This window comes from Maniola hyperantus, chromosome 13 (assembly GCF_902806685.2).
Source record: "Maniola hyperantus chromosome 13, iAphHyp1.2, whole genome shotgun sequence".
Lineage (NCBI taxonomy): Eukaryota > Metazoa > Arthropoda > Insecta > Lepidoptera > Nymphalidae > Maniola > Maniola hyperantus.
The window spans coordinates 7,998,181-8,016,676 of record NC_048548.1 but is presented as its reverse complement, the minus strand read 5'-3'; the positions used below and the strand labels follow the sequence as shown (position 1 = coordinate 8,016,676).

Genomic DNA, 18,496 nt, shown 5'->3' with positions numbered 1-18,496 from the left:
TTTTATTATCATTAAATTATTTGAAAATCTTTCGTTGAATCTGAACGCATCCAACCTTCTCTCTCTATTTTTCGCGGCATAATCAACCTTCGAATTTCGCAAGTAGTTTAACTTTTATATTACGTGTGAGAGGTTGTCTTTGCGCTACACAAAGTTACGTATTTAAATACGTAAATAACTAAGTGCTGTTGTGAATATTAACGTAAAAAATATAAATTAATTTTAAGTGAAACATAAAAATTAAGTGAATTCTAGAGTGGAGTGGTATTTTCTTTAGTTTTATACTTTAAAAGCAGGTAATAATGCCTAAGGAAGTAATAGTTTTGTCTTTTACCGTCGTCTTGCTGTTCAACACGGTTGGTAAGTATTCTATTCATAATGCATTGATTTTATTACTTTTTTCGGTCATTATAGTCATTACTGTATTTAAATAGACATAACATCGACAAAAAATCTTTCAGTTCTCTTCTGGACAAAACCCGTGAATTTGTGGTTACATCACAAGAAAAAATTAAAATGTGTTCATGACATTGGTTCATGAGCAGAAATTGATATTTTCAACTTACTATACGAAGTAAGATACGAAGTGGACGGATATTATTATGAAAGGGCTTTACTTATATACGTTACATTCTAAAACAGATTTTTATTTATTTTTATGCACAATAGTTTTTGATTTATCGTGCAAAATGTCGAAAAAATACGACTGTAGTACGGAACCCTCGGTGCGCGAGTCTGACTCGCACTTGGCTGGTTTTATTTGGGATCTCGAGTGGGACCTCGTTGAATAGGCAGATTACCTACCTATAGGCTATAATTTCAAATAATTGAGGTTTTTTGTAATAAAAATTATCTCAACTTATAGAAACTGACTTTATTCCATTTAGACAATGCTTAATAAACTTCAATCTTAGTTTTAAACTATTAACTTCTTCAAGACATAATTATAAATTCTAATTTTCCCTGCTTCAAATCAATAGCTCCGGTTTTCCTGCCCGCCATTTTCATCTCCCCCGTAATTCTTTTTTTAAATTCAACTGTAGGCAAAGCAATGTCGCTAACAATCGGCCATTCTGACTTCATGTCTGTCCTCAGACATTCGGGCTCAATTGAAAGAGATTCTCATTCAATCAAACTCATAGTTTTATCTTAATTTCATGATCACTAACTTTTCATTAATCAAACCACTTCTTTGGCTGAATTCGAAAAATTTCATCTTTTCTTGTCAGGGGTTCTTCTTTCATCAACTCATAGTTTTATATTAATTTCATAATCGCCATCTTTACTTAAACCAAACTATTTCTATGGTTCATTGTTGCATTCGAAGAATTTCATCTTTTCTTGACAAGGGTTCTCATTTCATCAATCTCATAGTTTTATTTTAATCTCATAATCACCATCTTTGCTTAAACCAAACCACTTCTTTGGTTGATTGTTGCATTCGAAGAATTTCGTCTTTCTTGACAGGGGTTCTCATTTCATCAATCTCATAGTTTTATCTTAATTTCATAATCACCATCTTTGCTTAAACCAAACCACTTCTTTGGTTGATTGTTGCATTTGAACAATTATTTCGTTTCGGCCATCCTTTTCTTAGAATGTCCTCATTCGCACATCAGATAGACACAAACATCAGTTCAATATTCATGATCATTATGTCAATGATGCTTATTATTACTTGTCATCTTTAACTAACTATATCATTCACGCCATGGCAGCCTGCTCACTAGCCTATGGTCGCAACTTAATAGTCTCATTCTCTTATCATCTTAATGAACTATATCATTTACGCCATGGTGACCCTCTCACCAACCTGATGGCCGCAAACTAATAGTCTCATTCTCTTATCATCTTAGTGAACTATATCATTTACGCCATGGTGGCCCTTCCACCAACCTGATGGCCGCAAACTAATAGTCTCATTCTCTTATTGTGATCGTCATCATATCCACAACGTCATGACATCAGTTAATATCCATGATCATTACGTCAATGATGCCTGTAAGGAACAAAATAAAAACAATTAAGCAGTATCTGAGTTCTTTAAATGTGTAAATGCAGTGTAACTTTAGAAATATACTCACTTATTATTACTTGTCATCTTTAACTAACTATATCATTCACGCCATGGCAGCCCGCTCACTAGCCTATGGTCGCGAACTTAATAGTCTCATTCTCTTATCATCTTAATGAACTATATCATTTACGCCATGGTGGCCCTTCCACCAACCTGATGGCCGCAAACTAATAGTCTCATTCTCTTATTGTGATCGTCATCATATCCACAACGTCATGACATCAGTTAATATCCATGATCATTACGTCAATGATGCCTGAAAGAAACAAAATAAAAAACAATTAAGCAGTATCTGAGTTCTTTAAATGTGTGATTGCAGTGTAACTTTAGAAATATACTCACTTTTATTACTTGTCATCTTTAACTAACTATATCATTCACGCCATGGCAGCCCGCTCACTAGCCTATGGTCGCGAACTTAATAGTCTCATTCTCTTATCATCTCAATGAACTATATCATTTACGCCATGGTGGCCCTTCCACCAACCTGATGGCCGCAAACTAATAGTCTCATTCTCTTATTGTGATCGTCATCATATCCACAACGTCATGACATCAGTTAATATCCATGATCATTACGTCAATGATGCCTGAAAGAAACAAAATAAAAACAATTAAGCAGTATCTGAGTTCTTTAAATGTGTGATTGCAGTGTAACTTTAGAAATATACTCACTTTTATTACTTGTCATCTTTAACTAACTATATCATTCACGCCATGGCAGCCCGCTCACTAGCCTATGGTCGCGAACTTAATAGTCTCATTCTCTTATTATCTTAATGAACTATATCATTTACGCCATGGTGGCCCTTCCACCAACCTGATGGCCGCAAACTAATAGTCTCATTCTCTTATTATCTTAATGAACTATATCATTTACGCCATGGTGGCCCTTCCACCAACCTGATGGCCGCAAACTAATAGTCTCATTCTCTTATATTTTAAATCTCATATGAACAACGTCATGGCAACATTCATATTTTGCTATAATATTATTATCTTCTAATCATTTCATTAACTCATTTGGTTCTTGTATGAACTATGATCTTAAATAATTTTCATTGTATCGTATTTATTTACACCTTCATCATCATTACAGATTCTTGCTGAAACAGAAAGAAAAAAAAAAAAAACAAAGCAGCAACAAAATCATGTCAATTACCTAATTTTGCTTTGCTTTTATTTCTACTAAAAATGTCAATTACTTTATGTATTAATACAAATAAAAGAACCTTTGTTTGTTTTATTTATTTATTAATTAATATCTACCCAAAATACCTACTAATGAAAACTTTAAGAATACATATTTAAATTTAAACTACATTTTTGTCAAAGATAAGAAAAATGGAAGCCTATGAATTTACATTTAGGAACACTTCAAGAACCAAACAATAACACAATAAGTTATTCGTTTGAATCTGAGCTTGAACTAGACTCCTCACCAACTCTGTCACTGGTTGGAACCGAAAATGTTATCCAAGGCTTCATTTTTTCAGCTGCATATACATTTGTATATTTGTGTTTACTATGACCTTCTACACTGCTTACTTCATAACGGTCATGTCCTAGCACTTTTGTTACCCTACAAGGACCACTATATTTAGGAAGAAGTTTATTACTACCTCCCGGGTTATTTAATTGTTTTTGTATTAATACTAAGTCACCTTCTTGATAAATTTTTGGATCACATCTTTTCTTGTTAAATCTTTCAGTCATATTGGCCTGATTCTTTTTAATAGTTTGCATAACTTTTGCATGAATGTCAGAAACTCCTTCATCAGCAACTCCGCTATTTTCTTCTATCATGTCATGTAAGTGAGATTCTGATATATTTATTGTTGGCTTATGAAATATGACTTCTGCTGGTGTTTTCCCGATTCCCTTGTTCAAAGTATTATTGAGACTCCATTGTACTGTATTTAGGTGAGTGTCCCAGTTTCTATCATCGTCACCATTTGTTAAAGCAGAAAGAGCCGACAGAACCGATCTGTTATATCTCTCGATCTGACCGTTGGCCCTAGGCATGGCCACTGCATTTTTAATATGTTTAATTTCTGCTTCTCGTGCAAATCTTTCGAATTCTGCGGACGTAAAACTGGTTCCTCTATCAGAAATAAGTAATCTAGGTGTTCCAAAAATACCAAACACATCTTTTAATGCTTTAACAGTGTTTTTACTTTTTGTATCACGCACTGGCTTTAAGATTATGAATTTAGTGTAACCATCGATAATACCTAATATATATGAGTTCCCCAGTTTGCTCTTAATAAATGGTCCTAAATGATCCACGTGAATTGAATAGAAAGGGATTGGCCTTTTAGGTATAGGGAAAAGATAGCCTTCCTTACGTCCTGCGGGTTGTTTAGTATAAGCACAGGGAATACATGCTTTAACGTATTTCTTAACAAAATTGGCCATATGAGGAAACCAGTAAAATCGACGCATCTTATCTAAAGTTTTCTCTAGCGAGAAGTGGCCACATTCGTCATGTGACATATGGCAAACTTTCCATCGAGCATCGCGTGGAACTACCCATTTCAACGTGTCGCCTAGCTTTTTGTAAACTTTACCATCTTTTAAAACAAAATCATTTTTGATGGCTTTTGCTTCAGGACAAGTATTGCATAGTACGCTTTTTATATAGTTTAAAGTTGGATCCGTGGTTTGTATGGTTTCTAACCAATCTTGGGATCCTATCTTTAATACATTTATCACATTGGTTTTAGTGTCAATATTATGCTCAGCATTAGAAGGATTTCGGCTTAGTGCATCTGCATGTAACATTTGTTTTCCAGGTCTGTATTCAATACTAAAATTATATTCTTGTGCTTGTAACCACCACCTTGCAATTCTTGGCACCATGTCTCGCTTCGACCATGTCATTCTAACCGCATGACAATCTGTTATAATCTTGAACTCTATACCTAACAAATAAGTTCGGAATCTATTTAATGCCATAATTACAGCCAAAGTCTCCAACTCATATGAGTGAAAATGTTGTTCTTCAGCCGTTGTCTGCCGGCTGAAATATGCAACAGCGCGTAGTGGTAATTCTTTATTCGGCCTCTGCAACAATATGCCGCCTATACCTACTTGACTTGCGTCGGTATGCAACTCCGTCAAATAGGAAGGATTGTATATTGCTAATACTGGACGTGAAACCAAGATTCTCTTAATATTACTGAATGCTTCTTCTTGTGGTTCTCCCCAGATCCATTGTGCATTTGTTTTAGTCAAACAAGTTAACGGCTGTGCTAGTATTGCAAATCTTGGTACAAAGCGTCGGAAAAAACTGGCAAGACCAACAAATTGCCGTATTTCATGCGGATTTTGTGGTCGTTTAAATGATTCGACAGCCTCAGTTTTTTTTAACCCAGGTCTTACGCCTTCTGATGAGATTTCGTAACCAAGATATTCTATTGTAGTCTTAAAGAAGTGACATTTGGCTAAATTGAGAGTAAGATTAGCTTCTTTAAGCATTTCTAATACTTGTTGCAGTTTATCAATGCCTTCTTTGACAGTTTTAGATGAAATAATAATGTCATCCATATAAGCTACAACTCCAGGTATCTTTTTACGGGACAGTACTTTGTTAATTAGCCGTTGAAAAACCGCTGGGGCATTGCAAAGACCAAACGGCATTCGATTGTACTCAAAGTGGCCATCCGGAGTTACAAATGCCGTAATGTGCTTACAATTTTCCGCAATCGGTATTTGATGGTACCCAGAAGCAAGATCTAATGTCGTGTAAAAACTTTGACCACTGAGACTATTAATTTGATCCTCAATTAATGGCATTGGGTATTTATCTTTATGAGTCTTTTTATTCAGTGCCCGGAAATCCACGCACAAACGTAATTCACCGTTTTTTTTAGGAACTACAATAATTGGACTCGAGTACTCCGATTCTGACTCTCGAATGATTCCATTTTTTTGAAGATCGTCAATCATATCTTTAACCTTTTGACGTTCAGTATAAGAAAGACGATATGGACGATAACATACCGGCACATCATCTTTTAATCGTATCTGCATCTCCGTTTCTTTTGTTTCACCAAGTTCGGCATTGGAGAAGGCAAAACATTGTTTATTTGAATTTAGCATTTCATACAACTGTTTTTTAATTTGAGGGTCTAAGTTAACATCAATGTTAATATCAGTATATTGGATACTTTCCGACTCGTGAATTGTTTCAGTAACAATACTATATACATTAATAGGAAGCTTTCTTTGTGGCTCAACTTTATCTTTATCAGAAAAATCTGTCATAAAAACATTAGGTATTTCTTTACCTCTAGCAACAACTCGGTTCCGCAATAATGTTATTTTTTCCGAAGTCAATGGTATAACAAATAAATTAATACAACCTTTGTCACAAAAATAGATCCCCGGTAATATAAGGTATTCTAAGCCTGGTTTTAAACAGGGTACCGTTGATATATAAATGTAACCTGTAAAAGATTTGGTTGTTGCTTTAACTGTTGTTACACCATTAATTTCAGCATTTTCTACAATACTTAATTTAAGTGGCTCAAGATTAGGTACATTATACAAACAAAGTTTTGTATCAGATTTGAAAACCCTAATTTGTGGGAGTTCTGTCAAATTTTGTCCTATCAAAATATTAACACCCGTTGGTAATAGTAATTGAGGTATAACATAAGCGTTTATAATTTCTTTTACAGAGTCAATTTCTATAGTAATTTGAATCCTAGCAGTAGGTCTTATAACTCCATTTGCAAATCCTTTTAACACTGGCAATTCATCAGTGTGAATTTTAGAAAATGCATTTAAGATCATACCCTGCAATTGATCACTGATCAATGTACATTCACTACCGAAATCAATAAATGCTTTTGTAGCAATTCCATTAACAGATACATCTTTATAGTACTTAGAACTTCCCGAGTTGTTAGTTTTAATTTGCATCACATTTTTGGTTATATGTGAACTACCTTGGCCTTTATCATTTCTGAACCCTTTCGACCGAAAACATTGTTGATGTTCGTGGCCCACACGATTACATATGTTACATTTTACTAAGTCTTTTTTGCATGACGTCCAAAAGTGCCCTATTTCTTTGCAATTGTGGCATCGAGTTGTACTTCCCTTTTGTTTTATAGTATTATCCTTACTTTGCGCCGATGGATGCTCAATAGAAGGCAATAGCTTTCTAAAGTTCATGACGTTTCCATTCTTAGACGAAATCTTACGAAAATAATTAAGCACGTTTTCAGGATCTTTAAAACTTAACCCCTGCACATTCATTCTTATATGATTGTCATATATACCATGTGTTAGACAATCTACTGCTTTAGATCCAACTATGCTACATCTATTGATGAGACGAATTTTATCATAATAATATTCTTCTAGAGTTTCGTTACGTAGACTTTTCCTAACTAACATCTCAGTAAGAAGATCACCATAATTTTCCTCACAGGGAAAAGCTTTCAAAAGCTTCACCTGCCATTGTTTCCAATTATATTTAACAGTAGTAAGTCCGTCATACCAGCGCTTAGCCAAACCAACTAAACGAGGTAATGCATAAAAAGTTATTTGCTTTTCATTCCACCCATAAACAGACGCTGTTTCATTTATCTTCTTCAACCAATCCTTCATAGTTTGTGTTTTAGCTTGGGGATCAAATGTTGGTATCATATGCTGTGACCCGTGTCCCATTGGAACTTGCTGTTCTCTTTGAGTTAAGTTTTTTACCAATCGGTTTAGCAAAGACGATGCCGTCTTTTCTTTAGCACTAGAAGTCGACGAATTTGATGAACTTGATAACGAACGTAGTCGTTTGCGTTTCTTTGGTCGTTTTCTAAGCTTGACATTATCAAGTGGTGGTGTCAATGATTCTTCAGACATGGTCCTACAGAATAGAAAAAACATGGTTTTCATATTTGATGTAAAACTCGAACAAACTGCATTCATTCGTAGTAAAGCGAATTCACACAAGGAAGTATATTAATTAGTCACATTCAATAACTCATAAATCATAGGTAATAATTATTACTTAATAATAATTAATGCTTACCTTGCAAGTCAGGTCACGTAACAATAATATTAAGTTATTTTAATAGAAGGTAATTCCAATCCTCTCATAAAAGTAATGAATCAATATAAAAGTATGTAATTATTACTAATTATCACGTTTTATAAACTTTAACTTTCGGGAGTAAAAATATTAATATATTTCACGATTCCCGCACATCATTTTCCCGCGCATTTATTTTTTAATTATTATTATTTTTTTTTTATTTTTTTTAATGTACAAACTCTATGGTGCATGTTATGGTGTCTCCACACTTGGACAGTAGCAGTTTCAAATACAGTTCAGTAAAATGTTTAGTAATAAAAGTGCATAGAGATAGATAAAAGTGTAGTAATAAGGGTCATCTACACTTAAGAACTCTTGGCCTATCTACAATCTACATGCATTCGTCTAGAAGTACCATTACATTTAAATCTTTAATCTAACCAATAAGGTATTCAAACTTTTTTTTTTTTTTTTTTACTAAATTTATAAATAAATTCATAAAATATTGAAAAAAATATTAAGGTAATTAAATATCGACTGTATTTTAGTCATTTGTAATAGAGACAAAATCAATTAAAGCTGAATTCATAACTCTCACAGTACCTACTTAGATGAATGAATATTATTACTCACAAAATTGTGGGCGTTGTGTAATCATCACTTCTGAACTAATAAAAATTATCTCAACTTATAGAAACTGACTTTATTCCATTTAGACAATGCTTAATAAACTTCAATCTTAGTTTTAAACTATTAACTTCTTCAAGACATAATTATAAATTCTAATTTTCCCTGCTTCAAATCAATAGCTCCGGTTTTCCTGCCCGCCATTTTCATCTCCCCCGTAATTCTTTTTTTAAATTCAACTGTAGGCAAAGCAATGTCGCTAACATTTGAATAGTGTCCAAAAACTGCGTTTATATACGAAATAATGAGCCCCGAAGTGGCAGTTATACTTTTTTGGGTCAGTAACACGCTTTTTATGTTAGAACCGTTGCCCCACATCACTAAAGGCTTTAAATTCGAGTTCCCTAAAATTTGTCCAGTGCAGTTGCAGCGAGCGTTTTTAGTTGTTTGTGAAGACGTCATGTTTTTGGGCGCTTTTCCAAACGCCCACAATAGTTACGAGTATTTTGTTGTGCCCACAGAACTTTGCGTTTCACAAGTGGAAGTTGTTTTTTGTAACAGATGAAACTTTCATTCAAATTTTATGCGGTGACCTGGATAATTGGCGGATGCGTGTATCCTCAAAAATAACTTGCGAGTTCGAATCAGCAAAATCCGATGACTAAAAACATTAATTTTGGAAATGGCTTAATTTATTGACCGCCAATAAATCGACATAGGCAACTATGTGTCATCATTACGTATACGTTTACTATTTATGTAATAAACACGTGTTATATTTATTTTATTTACACTTAAGTAGGTAGGTACTTTAACCTATAAAACATACATATTTTATTCACTACAATATTGTTAATTTGTATTTAGTATTTAGGTAGATACTTAGTTACTATTTAATAATTAAGTAAGTATAAATGCGAAAGTACCTAGGTACCTACTTACCTATTTTGTATTCAGTGATCGAAATCATCAATTTTGGGCACAGTTTTAGGCCGTTTTGGTTGAAAATGTGTTCAGATTTTGTATTCAGTGGGTCAAAAACGTCCGATTGAAGAAAAAGGTATTTTGATTAGAAGTGTAATTAGGTCCTACACCATTTTATTCAACAGCTCCTCGATTGATATTCATGTAGAAGTAGATACATATAGTACATACTCATACCCCGATTGCCTCAACCTGTCGCGGACTATACCTACCTACCTAGGTTTATGATATTCTAAAGAAGTTGTTTGGGATACCTACTAAGTACCTACCTATTAAGTAAATAAAAAACCGGCCAAGTGCGAGTCAGGCTCGCGCAATGAGGGTTCCGTACTACAGTCGTATTTTCTCGACATTTTGCACGATAATTCAAAAACTATGATGCATAAAAATAAATAAAATCTGTTTTAGAATGTACAGGTGAAGACCTTTCATATGATACCCCCACTTGATATAGTCACTCACTTCGAAAGTTGAAAATACTAATTGTTAGTACATGACCACAATTTAATTTTTTTTGTGTGATCTTACCCTAAATTCACGGTTTTCAGATTTTTCCCCAAATTTCAGCTATAAGATCTGCCTACCTGCCAAATTTTATGATTCTAGGTCAACGGGAAGTATCCTGTAGGTTTCTTGACAGACAGACAGACAGATAGACAACAAAGTGATCCTATAAGGGTTCCGTTTTCCTTTTGAGGTACGGAACCCTAAAAAATACGCAGTTACATAAATTCTAATTCAATGGCAATTGAACTGATGTGTGGGTACCTACCTTGGTACAAAAGAACGATCTATTATCACATGAACTATTTTCAGCAGCTCATCAGTATAGGTAGGTAGGTATAGAGGTATAGCATTGTTTATTTAAGTGTTCATAGGTACCTATAACAGCTGCTGTTACTAGCTTATTAACCGACTTCAAAAAAAGGAGGAGGTTCTCAATTCGTCGCAATCTTTTTTTTTTTAATACTAGCTTATGCTCGCCGACTTCGTGAAATTTCATACGGTCCCTATTTCATATACGGTCATATTTTCCCCCTAGGGGTGGAATTTCCGAAAATCCTCTTTGGTCTACGTCGTCATAATAGCTATCTAGTACTTAGTTTAAATTGTGCGTTGATAGATCAGTCAGTCAGTCGGTTTTCTTTATTTAAAAGTAGATAAGTAAATAAGTATAATATTTTTAAGTAGATAATCGGTCAATTATATTATAAATTTATTTTATAGAGTGACTAGCTTATGTTCGAGACTTCGTCCGCGTAGACTACATAAATTTCAAACCCCTATTTCACCCCCTTAGGGGTTGAATTTTTAAAAATCCTTTCTTAGCGGGTGCCTACGTCATAATAGCTACTTGCATGCCAAATTTCAGCCCGATCCGTCCAGTAGTTTGAGCTGTGCGTTGATAGATCAGTCAGTCAGCCAGTCAGTCAGTCATCTTTTCTTTTTATATATTTAGATGTTATCGGAAGAATAGCCTCCACAAGGCGCTCCGACCAGGTCAGACTTTTTACAGGTTCGGGCCGATAATTTCACCGATATATTATATATTTTTTCATAGATTTTTGAGCAACTTTTTGTAGGACGTGTGCGGTTCAACATTGCAATCTATGTCTATTCTTCATTTTGTGCCAACAAAAAATCGGTCACCGATTGTCGGACGTGGGCGGAGCGCCTAATCCATCTACTGACTTTACATAAGACTAGCTGATGCCCGCGACTTCGTACGCGTGGATTTAGGTTTTTAAAAATCCCGTGGGAACTCCCTGGTAGTGATTCTTCTGTAAATGTTCTGAATACTAATGAAACCCGTATTGAATTGCACTAAGACATTTAGGTGTGGACCAATTTTTTTACCGGATGCAAACCTGTTACTAAGTAACAGGGAAGAAATGAAAATGGATTGTATGCTATATGCATATGTATCTGTTATGGTTAAGAGTCTCCTTTTTACTAAGCTATTATACTGATCTCGATCGATTTGCTGTTACCCGTTGAGGAGTTCCTTCCGAAACTGTTCGTTAAATCTGCACCAAACTTACATGGCACTAACATGAAAATCGGTTCAAATTTGACGGAGTTATGGAGTAAATTCGATAAAAAATTTGATCCCGTATCCCGAAAAATATATTAACCCGGACTATCAGCTACCACTGTGCCAAATTTCATTAAAATCCGTTCAGTAGTTTTCGTGTGATGCGGACACAGACAGATAGACAGACAAACAGAAAACAATCTATAAAAAAATTGTTTTGGGGTCTATATCGAGAATAATGTTTCCCCCGATAAATTTTTTTACAATAATATATTTAAGTAGGTATATTTAATGTACAGAAATTGTCCAGTTACCGTTTTATTATAAGTATAGATTAGGTAGGTAGGTATACGTAAGTACCTAGTTAGAGATGGCAATCATTGAGAAAAATCATGGTGTTCGCCTGATGTAGGTACCTACTGTAGGTTTAATTATTAGCTCAAAACTAAAGTGTTGAATTGACATTGCAGTAGATAATTTATCATTTGTCATACCTACCTGTTATAGAAGCTAAGGTACCTATATGAAAGACGTAAGCATATTGTTATCTTTCACGTTACGATAAGATAAAACTTAGGGATAGGTAGGACAACTGAAAAAAAAACCATGTAGAATCAAAGTAAAAAGTTAAAGCGATTAAGCGATACAGTAGTGGCACACTACTTAGGTACTTTATAATAAGTGGTACTTACCTATGTATCTACTCGATGAATAAAAATTAAAATATACCTTACCTACCTAGGTATCGTATTTCAGAAAATTTGTATCCTTTCGGTCCCTTCCGCCTCCGACGCTACGATAAGATTTATTTGACTTTCCTGTTATAAGTTTAACCAAAGATAATATATACAAGTAAGATCGCTAACGTCATACATTCATTTAAAGCTTGCGTAAAACTCCTTTAAGTCGCCGGTACCTTGTAGGTCAACTCCTTATAGTGTGATGGCATTATTGTGCAAGCTAAAATGTGAGTTATCGAATTTATTTAGTGCCATCTATCGAACAGCTGATGAAACTGAATTTTATTTAGAGCCAACTCAAATTTTACTCAAATAATAAACGAAATCCAAAATCACAGGCAATCATCAAAGGGTCCGGTATCAAGCGTAGGTCAGCAGTTTGGCATCATCAAAAATCCAGGAGCAAGCACAAGTAATCGGGTTAGCAGAATCTCGGAGTCCATATAGCAGAAACAATTCACAAACGAAATAGGAAAAAGAAATAAAAGCACTCAGAAAATTGTAACACACCGTCAAATTCAACCGTCACTAATCCAAAGGCAAAGGCAAAATAATAATTTTATTTTCAAGTAACAAGTCATTTTGTTACGCCATCTATTGGAATTTTGTAATACTACTTCAGCTATCCAAAACAAAATGCTATGGATATCGTAAAGTTCAATGAGTCAATAATTAAAATTAAGAATTAGCTTTTTCCGATGGTGATGTTGTGAAAATTTTGTATTTTGTTACTAAATATAAATAAATTTGATGAACCAGACAAGTAAAATATGATATTTCGTCAGATCCATAAAAAATATATTTCATACGAACCAAGTGACGCCATCTAGTAATAGTCTTGAACTAGTTACAAATTTAAATAGAGAGTGAGCGATCTGTACTTGTTTAATATATTATCTTTGGTTTAACCTAGGTAGGTGGATACAATTTCACGGATACGATTTCTCATCCTAAAATATTCTAAGTAGGTAGGTAACCTAATGCGATGAAAAATATAATTTTCTATTTTAGCTAGAAGTTAGAACACAAAAAAATAGCTTCCAGAGAAAGCGCAACTGAATAGGTAAAGTCTGCATTTTAGCACACTAGGGAAGGATCTCGATGATATTTAATTATTTAAACACAGATATTACCTATATAAATATTAAATACCTACCCGGGTTAACAATTAAATGTATGGAAACTTAGCGCTGTGTCAAGGTAAGACTGTTTTTCTACGGCATCTATGAGATCAATTCAATCATTTGAAATAACAGAACGCAGTCTAAATTAGTCTCCGATCTACGACATCAATATTCAACATTACTCGACGTAAACGTATAAACGACACGCACACATGTAAAGAGATCATACGATGTCAGCCAACCAATAGAAAGAGCTGACGCCGTGGGCTTGGCTCCCCACCACGCCGTTGGAATGTATGGCGATGTAAATGGCACTGTTAATAATAAACTGGTTACGCTGGAGACTCATCGAACACCGTGGTTTTGAGGCCAATGCCATGATAATATAGTGAAAGGATTCTTAATTGTATTTTTAGCACAGTCAAAGAAGTCTTAATGAAATTGCTGGTATCGAACGTGAATATGAAATTTTATTAGGAGAACGTCATGTTGACGTAACAATCACAATAATATCATGTAACAGTTGTCTACAAGTTGTCTGTTAGGTAACTACCTATACTATCACTTGAGTAATCGCTTCTTTTCAGCAGTCTGATTTGAGGAGCTTACGAGATACTCTCTTCGGGTAGCTATTCGGCCTGGTGGACTTCAACCACCCGTTGTGCCAGATAATTTTTACCACGTACTATATGCAAAGTGTGGAACAAACTCTCTTCAGCAGTGTTCGCACTAAATTTCAACATGGGGTTATTCAAGGGGCGGATCAACAAATTCTTGAAAATCCTCTGGTGCTGCAAATGTTTTCTCGTTTGCTCACTATTTAAATAAGTAATATAAAAAAAGCATTTGAGCTGCCTGGCGTAGAGAAGCTACCTACTTATAACTTATAGCTTCTTCTTTAGACCCCTTACTGATAGAAAAGTATGACACTAGACGATAGTAGCTAATCCGCACCCAGGAATGTTAGTGCTGAAATTAATCAAAAAATCTATTTATATATGTTGACTCCTACGTTATAATCAGACAAAATAAAGTTTTAATAAAAATAAAATATGGTAAAACCATGTAGCAAAATTGTCTCTCATATAAACAAAAATGTAAAAACGTTGCAAGCGTCATAAAATTTTCCTGTCATAATAATTCATACTAGCTAGGTACAAATATTTATCCGGGCATGCGAACCTCGTGAAACTAGATATGAATGACGTGAGCTGTGAATGTGATGTGATAACTATGTCTGGTCAGATAACGCTGGACAATTATTATTCGATGCATTCTTATAAGACCACCAGTTAGTTGTGTTTTGTTGAAGGAAAATATTCTTTATTCCTTGTTTCAGTAGGAGTAATTTATCCTTGTTCGATTTCGCCAGTACTTGTTGCGACTCAATAAAACTTAGGTACATGTCTTTTACTTTTTAAAATTATTTAAGTAAGTATAATTATTATCATCAATGAGAGCTCAAGGACCGATTGCGTGGATACCATTTAAATGTTAATTGAAATGTGGTTTCGATGTTTCGAATATATTAAGTAGGTAATACCTACTTAAGCAACTACGAATGAATAGATTACGTTAATGTTAAATTCCAATTTCCAAATAAATATGTAGTGTTTTGGGAAATTTAGGCTAATGAATCTCTGTCAACAGTAGAGAGACTCAAGATACAAAATATGGAAAGTCATGATGGCTAAGTTAAAATCTGTAATAAGATAAAATGTATACCTAGGTGCCAGACAGTGATGACGTTACTGATACAGATATTGAAATATACCTTTTAGAATATAATGTAATGAATACAATAAATATACGTAGCGTGTGCCGGAACATAGTTATATATAACGTTTTCAGATTGGTTTTTGGCAGCTATTTATCTTACTATCCTTACAATGAATGGAATTACTATGTCATAAAGTCTATTTTAGTTTTCGAGGGCACTGCGAGTTCTGTGATTTAATAAAGACAGTAAAAATGTTCGCTTACAACTCAAATGAGTTTAATGTAGACTTTATTGTATGCTCTAATGTAAAATGTAGGTATACCACAAAAATATATACCTATCTCATTTCCTGAGATAATGCAAGGCTGCAAGCTGATATCGAATAATGTGACTGAATTTAATATTTTTTGGCCCAGTATGCCCAGTAGGTACCTATACCTAACTAATTATTAAGTAATTAAAGCGTTTTATGGTTTATAGGTTCAGATAATATTATTTTAGTCCTCCTATTCATCCTTAACTTCTACTAATTAGTGGTCTTCCACTAATTAGTAGTAGTTTCATGATTCTCTAGGAAATTCGACTCGTAACACCTTAAATTAAATAGTGACACATTCGAACTCGTGCTTAGCACAAATGAAAGTGTCTTTCACAACATATTTAAGTTATATAATAAGACGTATTTAGGTATTAAAAAAAACTTAAATACTTTTAAATTAATTTCTGAGAAATAGAGGATGTCCCTAAAAATAAAAAAAATAAAATAAAAAAAACCGACGATAGCCTAGTGATTAAGACTTCAGCTTTATATTTGAGGGGTCCAGGGTTCGATCTTTACAGAATCATGTAAGGCACATAAATATTAAACAACTAGCTGATGCCCGCTACTTCGTCCGCGTGGATTTACGTTTTTCAAAATCCCGCGAGAAATCTTTGATTTTCCAGGATAAAAACTAGCCTATGTCTCAATCCAGGGTAGAATCTATCTCCATTTCAAATTTAAGCCAAATCCGTCCAGTAGTTTTTGCGTGAGGAACAAACATCCAAACATCCACACTTTCACATTTATAATAATATTATTAGGATGAAAAATCACTTGCTTTAACGATGAAGGAAAACATCGTAACGAAACCTACTGAGAGTTTATTCATAACCAATCTGCACTTGCCACTTGCCAGCATAGTGGACTATAGCCTAAACCAGGCCGGTAACTGGTTGAGATGATTATGACGGTGAATATGAGAATATGATGCCCGCGACCCCTCTCGCGTAGAGTTAGACTATTTAAAAATCACAGGAAAAGATGACAGACACACAGACACCCTTGCGCGTTTAATATTAGTAGGTATTATTTTGTGGGCTTCCGTTTTTACAACACCTAAATCCTTTCATAGTCTTGTAACCATGAAAAATAATCCTGCACTGTTCGACGCAGGAGGATCGTTAGGTACCGCTTTATATTATGTTGGATCATTATCGCACGCTTTGTGGCAAAAACAGAATTCTCTACTTCCTTTTCACATCTTGTAGAAGTACTTACAACACGTGTAGACTGTAGGAAAGCACTTGTTCACAGGACGGTAGTTACTTATCGTTAGACGTTTTAATCGACTTTAAAGAAGCAACTTTTCTTAGTCGGTAATAGTTTTAAATCTTCATCTTTAAATGTGAGCAGCCTATTCCTATTTGATTAAACGCATGATAACGATGATCCTGCATAGATTTATTAGTTGTAATGGTAAGTACCTACTTATAAACTGTATAAATTTCAATTTCAATAGCAGTGATCATCGCCTTACATTACAACGAAGTTTTTTCTTTTGTCGATTGCCTGTGCAGGGCTTGATCGCCACCATCTTCTCTTCGACATTCGTCCTGCTATGGCATACAGTTTCAGCCTAGGTGGCCAAGGGACTTAGCAGTGTGGGTGAAAGTATGCAATCGGTGAATTCCATAATAAAATAATTCGTATAGTAATATTTTCGTTTATTTGTCAACAGATGCCATCAAAGCCAACTGTAACAAGGAAGAGGGGTTGCAGCGGTGCTCAATGGCATTACCAGTTCTTAGTTCACCAGAAATATCGTTTGCACTAACGAGAGAAGAATTGGACAAAACTTGTGTGTAAGTATAATATCACGTTTATTTCAATATTTTGATCACAGATAAGGCAAGGCAAGGCAAGACAACAAGGCACAATTTAAGAAATAAACGTTCGTCTTTCTTTCTAAGTAAATCACATCACATAAATCGGGCATTTTTGTCAACGTCGTGGATCTGTGTATTTTTAGTGAAATATCAATTTCTCGACTGAAGTGGACATCCAGTCTCGATATAATCTTCTTACAGTTAACAAACATACATAAAACTATTTTTATATCCACGATGCGACTGTAGTGCCCCCTAGCCGCCTAAAATCGTATCTAATAAAATGCTCTGAGGTGATACTTATGATCTGATAAAAAATTATTCATCGAAAATTGGTAAGAAAGAGATGTGCATACTAGTATGCACATCTCTTTCTTACCTTAAATGCATTTAATAGACATAGGTACCATATCCGTTTTTTTCTTTCTTTTCTTAAACTAGTTTTCTTCTTCTTCCTTACCTTATCCCACGCTACGTGGGGTCGGCACAATATGTCTTCTTTTTCCACTCTTGATGTTTTTGAAGACGCCACTTGTTGTTCCACTCTTGAACAGGGTTTGTTTTCTTTTCTTCTATTTTCTTTTGTTTTTGTTGTTGTTTCGTTGTTGTTTTCTCACAGTGTTTTAAAGAATTCTATAAGCACGTTTAAATAAGCACGTTGACATGTCAATCGTCATATTATCACACATGAATGAATGAGATAAGAATCTGCGTCATGTCTGAAACGAAGTCAAAGTCACAGTCAAACGGTTTATTCAGAATAGATACCATGTTTTTCTTACTGATAGTCAAGATTGTTAATTTATGAGATGATATAGTGGTGATAATTAATTACGTAAACTTAAAACTAAAGCTACTAGTCCCTACGCTTGTTCCTTGCCACTTCAAGTTCTGTGCCCTTTCGTAAGATGACGTTGGCACACAAGAAAGTTGTAATTGAAACGAGGTGGCACGTGGTAAATCGTTAGTTAGAACATCTGTGAACTCATCTTAATTTA

At 34.5% G+C, this 18,496-nt stretch overlaps 1 protein-coding gene across 1 annotated transcript in view; it reads left to right on the top strand.

Moving 5' to 3' along the window:
- Positions 1–94: 94 nt before the first annotated feature.
- The window catches only part of LOC117987498 (uncharacterized), a 37,568-nt gene continuing 19,166 nt past the window's right edge, over positions 95–18,496 (top strand). The window contains exons 1-2 of the mRNA XM_034974524.2: positions 95–360; positions 17,351–17,474. Of these exons, the coding sequence (XP_034830415.1) occupies positions 303–360; positions 17,351–17,474 (182 nt within the window). The 5' untranslated portion in view covers positions 95–302. The remainder of the gene's footprint in view (positions 361–17,350; positions 17,475–18,496) is intronic.